Here is a 12,885-nt window from a genome sequence, read left to right as displayed (position 1 = left end):
TTTTCACTCTACAGAAGTGCCCTCGCTTATTACTTTGCAAAAAAATGAAAATTATTCAGCCTGGACTCTCTTGCCTTTCATTTTTCCTTTCTCCAATTTTCTCTTTATTTTCACCTATTGTCTTTTTCTTTCTTCCTGTTTTAGAGGAATAGTTTTTCCTCCTTTCTAAGGCTAACCCCCCTGTGTTTACACAGGAAAGTAAAGTGAACAGCATGTGCAAAGGCTGGGAACCTTGAAAGAGGAGAGTTGTTGGAAGAATATAGATTTTCCTTTGTGGACAAATGGGCTGTAGAGTTAAAGGGCCTGGCTTAAATACCAATTCTGCAGCTTTCTGCCTTGAATTACTTCACTTTTCTCATCTACACAGTGAGGATAATGTCACCCACCTCATAGGTTTTGTTGTGAGATTAAATAGCATGTGGCAAGCTCTTAATAAATGGTAGCTTCAGCTGCTGTTATGGCCAGAATAAAACTATGGTAATAGTTCATCTTAGAATAAGTACTTGTTTATTTTTCCTTCTCTTGCACTAACTATAAAATATAAGCCTTACAAGGTTAAGAATTCCGCCCTTGTCTTTGTGTTTTAAACACCCAGCACACATAAAATAAATGTGTATTGTTTGTTGAATGAATAGTGGAAGCCTCAATTTATATTGATCGAATTGATAAGTAAATTCACTTTTCCCCCCAATTTCCTATGAATAATTATCAGCTTCCAAAGATGGTCCCATCACATTGTTAGGAATTTGTTTCTTCCGTTTCACCGTTTCCAAATACTAGCTTTAATAAATCACTTTTGCATTATAGATTTGAGTGAAAGTGTGAGTGTGCTTTCAATAATACTTATTAACTGGCTCTTTTTTTCCTTCAGGGAGGTGGTGCAAGCAAATTGTGTTCGCTGGAGAAAGAAGTTCTCATTTATGTGCAAAATGAGTGCAAGCGCTGCCACAGGCATCCTAGATCCCTGTATCTACAGAGTGTCTGTGAGGAAGGTATTAAAATAGCCGCTGACTTCTCCCCTTTCAGAAATCATATAATTAGTTCCATAGTCACTGACTTACTTTATTTAGTTCTGCTTTATCTTTTTCATCAGAACTGTTAATATATGTAATTTTACTTCACACTTGCCACAGTAATTTAAATCACTGCGGTAAATATGAAGAATTTGAAGTTATCAATTAAAACATCATTTAAGAACCTTCATCTCACTGTCACTTTACGTATAAGTATTAACCTTACTTGTATTAGTCTGGGGGCCGTATATGTCTATATCCTGGCAGTCACTGAATTCTTGTTCTTTGTTAGGCATTGTGTTAGGACTTTACAAATAGTATTTCTAACAACAACCCTGAAATTAGGTGTCATTTTCTCCATTTCCAGGAAAATCAAGACTCAGGTTAAGATACTTGCCCAAATTCACACAGCTAATAAATGACAAAGTATGGAATCAAAACCAAATTTTTCTAATTTTAGGTCCATGTTGTATCATAGGTGTTTCCTTTCTGCATATCAGATTAAGCCAGACAGCCAGTAATCTGCAAAAATAGCAGTTTCATACAGTTCACCCTAAGACATATGTAAGTGTGTGATCTTAGCTCTTATGAGTATAGAAGAATCAGTCAGTCACCATGCCTGATGAATTAAATTACTGGCTTTAAAATATAAATTTTATATTTTGCATTTTAGATGCATTTTTTAAATTATCAAAGTAATACTGTACCTGGTTAAAAATTAAATATAGAAGAAGGATTTAGAATGAAAAGCAAGAGCCTCTTGCCCTGCTATTTTCCATTCCAGTCTGCACCCTTCTGCACTCTCCTGTATAGATAAAAAGTTATATTATTAGCTTTCTTATTCTGTCTTTTGAATGAACTATAGCACTAAGGGGGTGGGGGGTGTGGCTGTATTTTTAATTCTCTTATATTAATTAATCTACTTAGTTCAAATATACATAAAAAAACCAAACTTGTTGCCATCGAGTCGATTCCGACTCATAGCAACCCTGTAGGACAGAATAGAACTCCTCCATAGAGTTTCCAAGGAGCGTCTGGAGGATTCGAACTGCCAACATTTTGGTTAGCAGCCAAGCTCTTAACCACTATGCCACCAGGGTTCCGTAACATAAATACATATATACATAAAATGATTTTTACATGTTTTAAGCCTTTAATGGAGATAGACCTCTAAAATGTGGATGGTAAATTGCAGAGAGCATTTATGTGGTTGCAGTAGTTCAGGTGAGAAAGTCTTAAGCCTTGGTATAGTTATAACAGCCCAGATGGGAAGATTCAGGATGTATTTTGGATATAGACCCCACTGATGGATTGGATGTGGGGAATGAGGGAAAAAGAGAATTGAGGATAACCCCAGACCTTTTGCCTGGTGATTCAGGTTCTTACAATGAACCAGGACACATTTTGGAAACTCTTTTCTTCAGCAGATACATTAAATATTAGCTTTTATTCTCACCATTTGTCTCTTTGAGATTAAATTTAATGTTAAAAAAAATTACGGTCGTTTTGGGAGTCATGGGCGGTCCATACAGTTGGGTTTAAGATCATAACAATTTTTCTCTCTATAGTATTTGCCAGCATGTCAGTGTCTGTGCTTCAGGATTATTTGCGTATGTTTAATCTTGAATCTTTAATCATATGATATCCTTATAGTGATTTCTATCTTTGGCAGGAACTAAAAGGTGGAAAAGCGTATGCAAAGGTAAGGAGATGTTCTGTAACTCTTTTGGAATTTGTAATATTTTGTTGCCCATTGCTATCTATAGGCTTAAAAAGTAAGTGGTTTACTGCTCTAATTCTTTTTCAAGCTTGGCTATTTTTAAATAAAGCAGCTTGGATCCAATAATAAATTAAAGGCGTATTCTTTCTAAACCCTGATTATGGGATGTTATTCTTAAATTTTAGCTTCCGTACTACAAGATGAGTTCTGATTTGCCTTAAACCACTTCGTAGTTAGCTACCGTCAGTCAGCCCCCTACTCACAGCCACCCATGCACGACTAAACGGAACACTGCCTGGTTGTGGGCCATCAGAACATTGTGATCTATAGGGTTTTCTCTGGCTGATTTTTGGAAGTAGATCACCGGACCTTTCTTCCTAGTCCCCGTTAGTCTGGAATCTCCGCTGAAACCTGTTTAGCATCATAGCAACGCACAAATCACCACCTGACAGACAGGTGGTAGCTGCGCATCAGGGGCATTGGCCAGGAATTGAACCCAGGTCTCCCTGATCTTTACGGGAACAGATCACCAGGTCTTTTCTCCCATGGAGCCACTGGTGGATTCGAACTGCCAACGTTTCCTTCTGTTAGCAGCTGAGTGCTTAACCATTGCACCACCAGGACTCCTTATTACAGTTATTTGCTATGTGGAGGAGCCCTGGTGGTGCAGTGGTTTAGAGCTAGGGCTGCTAACCAAAAAGTCAACAGTTTGAATCCACCAGCTGCTCCTTGGAAACCTTATAGGGCAGTTCTACTCTGTCCTGTATATGGAATTACTAGTGAATGTGCTCACTTTTTTTGCTGAATGGAAAGAATTAGTAATTAGAATACTCCCAGAATTCTCATACTCATTTTTTCCCAGTGTCTGTAAATGGTGTTGTCATCCCCTCAGTTGTCTGAGCCAGGGGCCTGGGCATTAGTTCTAACCACTAAATCTAACTAATTCCCTAAAATGCAGTTGATTACGATATCAGTTAGGATGCTCTTTGCTATAAGTAATAGAAACCTCCTCATCTAGAGATTTTTTTAATATCATAAAACAGTTAGATGTGAGATAGAGCTGCTGTGGAATTATCTAATCCACTGATTTAACAAAATCATCAGGAGCCCATATTCCTTTTGTCTTTCTGTTCTGCCATTCTCTGTGTTGACTTTGTCCTTGGTTAGTTCCCCTCATGGTCACCAAGTGTTATGGATTGAATCGTGTCCCCCCAAAATGTGTGTCAACTTGGCTAGACCATGATTCCCAGTATTGTGTGATTGTCCACCATTTTGTCATCTGATATGATTTTCCTGTGTGTTGTAAATCCTATCTCTATGATGTTAATGAGGTGAGATTAGCGGCAATTGTATTGATGAGGCAGGACTCAATCTGCAAGATTAGATTTTCTCTAAGGCCAATCTCTTTTGAGATAGAGAGAAAGGAGCAGAGAGACAGGGGGACCTCACACCACCAAGAAAGAAGCACCGGGAGCATAGCTCGTCCTTTGGACCCAGGGTCCTTACGCTGAGAAGTTAGTTGACCAGGGGAAGATTGATGACAAGGACTTTCCTCCAGAGTCGACAGAGAGAGAAAGCCTTCCCCTGGAGCTGAAACCCTGAATTTGGACTTGTAACCTACTAGACCATGAGAGAACCAATTTATCTTTGTTAAAGCCATCCACTTGTGGTATTTCTGTTACAGCAGCACTAGATAACTCAAATACCAAGTAACTGGTTAGTCAAGTTTTGGTCAATATATTCACATCTGACAAGTTGAACGTGCATACCTGTGGGGTTTACAATTAACTTTACTCAAAAAATTTGGTCTTTGTCCTTGGTTCCTGAGAGATAACCTCTAAAACCTTAGAATTTCCTCAGTGGTTAAAGTGTCTTTGTTATCTCTAAGGGATCCAGTCCACACCTTTACCTGATATGGTAATGAAGGTAACTCAGGTGGGGTTAGCCATGCCAAAAAGACCCACCTTGTGATATCAGCTTCCTCAAGGGAGGGAGAGGGGCATGATTCAATCAATTATGCCTGTGTATTGAGGCCCCAATAAAGGCTCTCTGGGCATAGAAGCTCCATGGGGTTCCTGGTTGGTGAAAGACATCAGTGCTTCGGAGGGTAGCAAGCACTCTGGAACATGGAAGTTTCACATTGGGAACCCTCCGAGCCCTCACCCTTACGCGTCTCTTCATTTGTGTCCTTTTTGCTGTAAGAAAATTATAATCTTAAGTATAGCACTGTTCTGAGTTCTGAGTTGTTTTAGTGAACTGTCAATCCAGAACTTATGGCTGGTATCCTGAGGGGGTAGAAGAAGCCCGCAAATTTGGAGCTAGCAGGTCAGAAGTGAGAGAGCCCTGAGATAGGTGGTATACTAAGGGGATAATGGAAAACCCCGAATTTGTAGTCAGCAGGTCAAAAGTGACGATGTCATGTGGACTCTCAAGCTTGCAGCTGGCATCTGAGGTCTTGGGCAGACTTGGCAGTCTGGAGGACTGTGTCCTGTACCTTGTGAGGTCTCACCTCCCCCCAGGTAGTTAGGGAAGAGAGTACTGCATGTGCAGCCAGTGTCAGAATTGGAACAGAGGTAAAAAGAATAGATTAGAATTAGATGGGATTGGTTTCGACTCAGCACCTGAATAAAATCAAGGCTCTGCCAGCAAGGAATAGCAGAGTATTGAATATTGGGTAGGCACCCAACAGGATCTGCTATGATTGACAAATGCTCTTGATTTTTCCCTTCTAAAAAGCTCTTGAAATCATCCCTCCTCTCCCTTCCCAAGGCCACACTATCTTACATACACCATCATTATTTATTTATTTAAAGCCTGCATTGGCCTCCTGCCTAGTCTACCCCTCACTGCTGTTGTCTACCTCTGCATTATTGCCAGAGTGATCTTTCTGAAGTTAAAGCATCCCACTGTTCCCCCGCTTTTAGTCCTTCAGCAGCTATCCATGCCTGTAAAAGGGAGTGAGCATTTCTTAACCTAGCACATAAGGCCCATCTTGATTTGCACATCATCTCTTGTACCTCGTATCTTCCACCTAATTCTGTATACACACACACACACACACACACACACACGTCCTTATACTTCAGATACACTGCCCCGTATGCCTCCTAAAGCATCTCGTGCTGTTTTAGCCTCTTTGCCTTGTGACTTGCTGTTCTCCCTGCCATGCGTGTGCTTCTCCCTCCCTTGGGCTGTCAACTCATTGTCATCAAAGACTCAGCTGAGTCATCCCTCCTCACTCAGAAATTTTCTTTTCCTCTTTCTTGTAATTGTGCCTTCCACTATCACATTTCTTATGACAATGTATTATAGGAATTTGTTTTCTGTGTTCCCTTATTGAACAGTGAGCTCCCTGAGAGTAAGGAATGGTTTATTTCTCTTCTGTGTTTCTAGCACCTAACATTACCTAGAATGTATGCTCAAAATTATGTGCTGAATGAAGTAACGTCTACCACAGATAATGTCTAATATTTAAGTATATGTGCCATTTCCATAAGATAGTTAGAGAAGCCAAAGGACAAATCATAAGGAAATACAGACTCTCTGGTACCTTTCTAGAATGTAAGCTCTTTGAAGGTAGAATCCTTACCTGTCCTGCTCATATCTGCTTCCAGTGTCTAGGGCAGGGCCCAGCACATAAAAGATGCTTGATAAATGTTGAATGCACCCATTGGTTAATCTTTAGCCTAAAACATCACACTGAAAGGCACCACTTTTTAATATGCCTTCTTAACGGGAACTGATCAGATTTTTTTTTCCCCCTTGTAGTATGCTTCGTGACATTGTACCATAGGCATTTCGACAGTGGCTGGTAAGCCAGTGGCTGTTTTTTATTCAACAAATATGTATTAAGTGCTTAGCAGGTGTTCCCGTCACTGTTCTAAGTGCTGGAGATACAGCAGGGAACAAAACAAACAAAAACGCCCTCCTTTCTGGAACTTACATTCTAGCAGGGGGCAGAGGGCATCAGAAAATAGGCAAAATAAATATGTATGTATGTGATGTGATAATAACTACTAAGGAGAAAAATAAAGCAGGTAAGGGGGTTAGAGGGTGACAGCTGCAGAGAGGAGGCAGGGCATATCTTAGGGTGGTCTCAGAAGGCTCCTTTAAGGAGATGACATTTCAACAGAGACTCGGATGGAATGAGAAAGAAAGCTATAAGATCTAAGAGAGAATGTCTCAGGCAGAACAGTAAGTGTTAAAGGCCTTGAGGTCATCTTGCCATTTTCAAGGAACAGAGCATTGTGGCTGGCAGAGTGAGGAGGGAGGAGAGTGGAGGGAAATGAAGTTGGTAAGGTAGCCAGAGACAGGAATTGGAGACAATCAGCACAGACAACTGTGTCAAGGAGTTTGACTCTAAAGAGGAGTAGACACATGTCCAGTAGCCTGGAGGGAGATGGGGGATAAGAGATTGTCTTAGCTATCTAGTGCTGCTGTAACAGAAATACCACAAAAACCAAAAACCAAACCCAATGCCGTTGAGTCAATTCCAACTCATAGCAACCCTATAGGACAGAGGAGAACTGCCCCATAGAGTTTCTAAGGAGCACTTGGGGGATTTGAACTGCCGACCTTTTGGTTAGCAGCCATAGCTCTTAACCAGTACACCACCAGAGTTTCCAGAAATACCACAAGTGGGTGGATTTAACAGAAATTTGTTTTCTCACAGTTAAGGAGCCCAGAAGCATAAATTTAGGGCACCGGCTCTAGGTGAAGGCTTTCTTTCTCTGTCAGCTCTGAGGAAAGGTCCATTTCAGCTTCTGTTCCTTGGCTCCTTGGTGATCTTTATGTGGCATGGCATCTATCTTCCCCCAAATCTGCTCTTTTATATCTCAAAAGGGATTGACTTAAGACACACCCTACACTAATACTGCCTCGTTAACATAACAAAGAAAACCCACTCCCAAATGGGATTATAACACGTATATAACCCCACAGGTATAGGGGTTAGGATTTACAACACATGTTTTGTTTCTGTAGGTTTTGTGTTTACTGACACTTTATGTTTTTCTTCTTTATTTTAACGTGTAGGTTTGTTAACTTTTTTTGTGGTTACCTTGAAATTTACCTTTATCTTCCTAAATTTGAACCAGTCTTTTATGACTTGGTATCTATCGCTTTGCCTTCCTCTCCATTTGAAAGTTCTATACCTACACTATTTATTCCCTCTTTTATTTTTCTGAAGTTGTTGTAAATCTTTTAGTTCTGATTAATCCTTGAGACTTCATTACCTAGGTTGGTATCTGGCTAATGCAGTCTTGCATCTTCGATTCAGGCCGTCTAATGTACAACACCTACTTTGGGAGGCCACAGTTCAGTCCATAAGAGAGGTTTTGGTTTTATTTTCTTTTGTTCATTAAGATGGCAGAAAATCCAGCATGTTTGTGTACTGATGGGAATGAGCCAGTGGAGGAATATTTTTAGAATGCAAAACAGAGGGAAGAATGGCTGATGCAAGGAACTTGAGTAGGCAAGTGGAGAGCAGGTGGCCTCAGGTGAGAGCACAGCTAGTTCGTCCACAGTACTGTGAGCAGGAGGGCAAATACACGGGCACAGATGCAGGTAGGTGAGTGGATATGGTGACGAAAGATTGTGGAAGAGCCCTTTTGATTGTTCTTATTTTCTGAGTGAAAAGGAAGCAAGGTCAGCAGCAGAGAGTGAAGAGGGGAAAGGAAGCGTTTGAGGTTCAAAGAGAGAAGATAGGAAATAGGCTGTGTTGATAATGTGTGATCTAATAGCCATGTAAGTCTCATGTGCTCTGTTGGATATGGTTTTGCCCTAGACACTTCCAGCCTTATTCTGCTGATCTGGTCCTCATCCTTAAAAGAGGCAATGAGACCGTAGTCACCAAATGAAGATTAGTAGGTAGATGTTACCTGTGGCTGGATGTGTGCCTAACATATTTTATATAGGGCTCGTGACCCTTCACTTAGACTGTATAAGTTCTTATTCTTTATTCCTTTTGACCTATTAAAAGCTACTAAAATAATACTCCAGCTTGCAAATAAAATCTTCATCCTGAATGCCATTTTCATGTACCCAGTGTGTGTTTTAAAGCATTAAAGCAACAACTTAAAATCACATTAGCCTCTGAAATTTAGGACACATTTTATTATATACTCAGGGAGATGTGCTTAATTAACTGCAAGTGCAGTACATTTTTCATTGTTAGTGAAAGACTGTAGTTATGTAAAGTAGACTTGATCTCTTCAAAAAATGATATAATGGAGTTGACTTATCGTACCTCTTGCTGGCAAGAAATAGGATTGAGCAACATCAGAGGAAAGACCATAGGGAACGTTTGGTACCTGCAGAAGATAAGAGCCCAAATCCAAAGAGGAACGAACAGGTTTAAGCTGGACTTGTAGGTAGCAGCAGAGAGGGTTGGTGTGGGGCAGCGAGAGGGGAAAGGGAAAAAGTAGATTCAGTAAAGAGAGGTTCAGCTTAGAAGATGGAGCCCTGGTGGCACAGCAGTTAAGTGCTACGAATGCTAACCAAAAGGTCAGCAGTTCAAATGCACCAGCCGCACCTTGGACGCTGTATAGGGCAGTTCTGCTCTGTCCTGTAGGGTTGCTATGAGTTGGAATCGACTCAATAGCAACAGTTTCATAGTTCAGCTCAGAGGTAATCATAATCAGCAAGGCAACTGTTATGGAAGGTGGTGGAAGAGAAGTGGTGGAAGACAAGAGGTTTGTCCAGAGAAAAGCATTTGATTCACTTAAATCTTTATAGTTCTTGAGTGGAGAGCGAGCAACTGTATAACCTACAACTATCCGCAGTCATCAGCGGTTACCTTGGCATAGAGTGGGAACCAGAATAGGGAGAGGAGAGTTTTATATTTGTATGCAAATTATCATCTGATTGGTCTGCTAGTATTTCCCATAGTGTCTTGTACGTACCACTGCTACTGGCAATAATTCTAGTTGTTTGATATATATTATTTTTATTTTAACAGTTATATATATTTTAATGTGTGTAGAAAAATATATTTAGCACGTCAAATCTGTGATTTTAAAGATCCTATTGCTTAAGAGTAGAATAGGTAATAAATTGCTATGAAGAGTACGCCCACTTAAAGACAGCTCTTAAGCAAATAGTAGAACAGGTATTGTTAAAATGGCAAAATTGCAAATGACTGAAAGTTGAGAAGACTGGTCTAGGGCATGGGTTGAATGTTTATTTTAAAGACAATATGATAGAAGCCTAGTAGATAGTCTATTAATATAATTCTTTTTCTTTTCATAGCTGGGCTTTGCAGATCTAAACCTGGCAGAGTTTGCTGGATCAGGAAATACCACTCGTCGCTGTTTACTGGAAGGCTATGATACCAAAAATACGAGACAGGATAATTCCATTCTTAAAGTAAGCACATTTCAAGATTTACGTGTCAACCAACGAGACTCTGCCTTTAAATAAGCCACAGGCATATACTCAGTGGCATCATTAGGGAGTGCAGGGGGTGCGGACCACACCGGGTGACACTATCAGAGGAGGTGACACCAAAATGACTGTCTGTAAAGTTTTTGTGTAGTGTTTCAGCAGAAATTTATTATTTTTTGTGAAAAATATCCCCATAATTAGTTACAACAAAAACATTCTTCGTAAGCCCAGCTTATATGTATCAGTGTACCTACAAGGCTAAAACTCTGTGCTAATTTACTTTTTGAGCCTTCTAATGCTTCAGAGCTGTCATTATTAGCCAATGACAACAATGCCTCTAATCACGTGGCTTCGTCTGCACACGCTACTAGCATGTACTGTTTTTTTCTTTGCTGCAGTGTTTTTATAATAGTCACTGATTTTGTGTAATTTTCTGGTGTTTTTTTTTTATAGCTATAACATTGTGGTAATTAGTATTTGAGAATCTATATCAATAATTTTTTTGAGAATGAAGTAGTAATTAAAGGAAAAAATTAAAAACGCTTCTGTTCAGTTCCTAATGATGTTGTAATTCAATGTAGAAAGATTTTACAAAATAATTTTCATATAATCTAAGAAATGTTAACTATTTTTATAACTATTTTATCCACATTATTCTATAGTTAAAATTAGTAACATTGATATAAAAAACATTACTAAGGATTCTGTATGGCCTGGTATGGGAGGAGGTCCATGCAGGATATGACATCATGAGTTACCGCGCTGGGTGACACCAACCCTAGTGACACCACCACGTATACTGTCAAGGGCAAGAGTGAATCAATACTGAGATCATAAACTGACCACACCATTGGAATATTCACTACCTAAGAGGAAAAACCTATCCAAATCACAGACGCAGTGAAAAGCAACAAATGTCACCTTCATGATCCTAAGGTGTTTTTCTTTGGTGCTAAGAACATATAGGAAGAATACACACAACCGCTACAGCATAAGGGCTCGTTGGGAGGAAGGAACTTGCTGAATGCCTTGAAATGTTTATAGCCCCCAAGAGGTGATTTCCAAAGTGACTGTGGTGGGTATATAGAAGTCACTGGGAACCCTGGTGGCACAGTGATTAAGAGCTCAGTTGCTAACTAAAAGGTCAGCAGTTGAAATCCACCATCCACTCCTTGGAAACCCTATGGGGCAGTTCTACTCTGTCCTATAGGGTCACTATGAGTTGGAATTTACTCAGCAGCAACGGGTTTGGTTTGGTTGGGCTCTTTTATAACTAGTGAAGTGGCAGGTGGAACTCATCTCTGGGGATCTGCCTGATTGTTACCAAGTACCATCAGCAGCCACATTATGGTGATCACAGAGGTAATAACATATACTTCATAGAGTTGTTGGGAGTATTAAATGAGACCAGATGAAGAATGTAAAGTACCTGGCACCTAGGAAAACTCACTGAATAAAACTTTTTCTGTATTTTAGTTAAGTTACACTATGATCATAAATTAATAAGAAGAAGGGAAAATAATGTATGAGTAAGAACTGGAAACTCCACTACCTTGACTATCCATTCTCCTACTACTGTCTCATATGCTTCCACCCTTCATGGTCCACTAATCACTTAGCTATATTTAAGCTTACTACTCTCACTGTCAGCCCTACTTGCCTTCACTTTCCTCTTTGTCCAGCTTAGATTCCATGATCTATGATTATAATGCCCTAAAAAACACCCCTATCCGTTGTCCCTGTCTCCCTCCATCGCTGTCTCCTGAGTAATCCCCAATCCCAACTGAATTCAACCATCTGTCTTCTCCGGGTCCCTGAACACTGCTGGAGATGATACAACCAGACTACCTAGTATTACTGAAGTCATGCTTACCACCATCCAGCAATGGTACTCTACTTCCTTTGTAAGCTTCTTTACCCAATTTCCTAGGTATTTTTCATACTTTCTTTCCCTTATATCTCTCAAACACTACTTTTACTCTCAGCTAATGACCTTGCCTGGTCCTTTATTGGGAAAATAAGCCATTAAACTCAAATTCCCTATCATAGACTTTACAATTCTACCTACCTCTTCAGCCTTATTCTCTGTTTTGCCTCCTGTTACAATGAGCGAAGTGTTCTGCTTCCTGTGAGAAATTGGTCCTTCCTTTTGGGTTCTAGAATCCAAAGCTTGCCTAATCAAGACCTTTGCCCTTTGCACTTTGCACTATTCCCTCATCAAATCATCTCTTCCTCTAAAGAACCATCCTCATCAACATGTAAGCAAACAGCCCTGTAGCTCCCATATGTAAAAAACCAAAAACTTCTCATCTCCTCCAACCACTTTTTCATTCTCTGCTCTGCTTCACTACAAATACTCATTTTTAAACTTTATGTGCCATTTCCACCCCCTTCTGGAGACATTCAAGGGTACTTTTTTGATGGATTTGGAAACCAGAGTGTAGGGTTCTGTGAAAGAAGAGATGATGAAGAAACCAGCAAAAGTATAAGTCATTTGATAAATTGGTAAAGGAAAAAAAAAAAGGATAGTAGTCAAGGCATGTAGTAGAATAAAGAGATAAGAATGAAATGAGGTTATATAAGAATATATGTTAGCCATTAGCTAGAAAACATGCAGCAATATAAATATCCTGATATTCCTTAAGACCATGAGCTTTAGTATTGTGCAGTACTGGGTTCAGATCCCAGCGTCAACTTTTACTAGATTTCCAACCTTGCAAATATCACTTAATCTCCCTGGGCTTAATATAAAAGTATCTCTAGCTCATA

The 12,885-nt window shown here is 39.8% G+C and overlaps 1 protein-coding gene across 4 annotated transcripts in view; it reads left to right on the top strand.

The window, feature by feature from the left end:
* EEIG2 (EEIG family member 2) overlaps positions 1-12,885 on the top strand; it is a 71,642-nt gene that overhangs the window by 29,649 nt on the left and 29,108 nt on the right. For 3 of the 4 annotated variants that reach the window (XM_023547429.2, XM_010589522.3, XM_064282472.1), the window contains exons 2-4: positions 872-992; positions 2,686-2,715; positions 9,982-10,098. In XM_023547429.2, the coding sequence (XP_023403197.2) occupies positions 872-992; positions 2,686-2,715; positions 9,982-10,098 (268 nt within the window). The remainder of the gene's footprint in view (positions 1-871; positions 993-2,685; positions 2,716-9,981; positions 10,099-12,885) is intronic. The other variant, XM_064282471.1, reaches the window with a different exon arrangement.

Source organism: Loxodonta africana, chromosome 3 (genome assembly GCF_030014295.1).
Source record: "Loxodonta africana isolate mLoxAfr1 chromosome 3, mLoxAfr1.hap2, whole genome shotgun sequence".
NCBI classification, from domain to species: domain Eukaryota; kingdom Metazoa; phylum Chordata; class Mammalia; order Proboscidea; family Elephantidae; genus Loxodonta; species Loxodonta africana.
The sequence above is the reverse complement of the archived record's forward strand: the minus strand, read 5'-3'. Positions and strand labels throughout refer to the sequence as shown.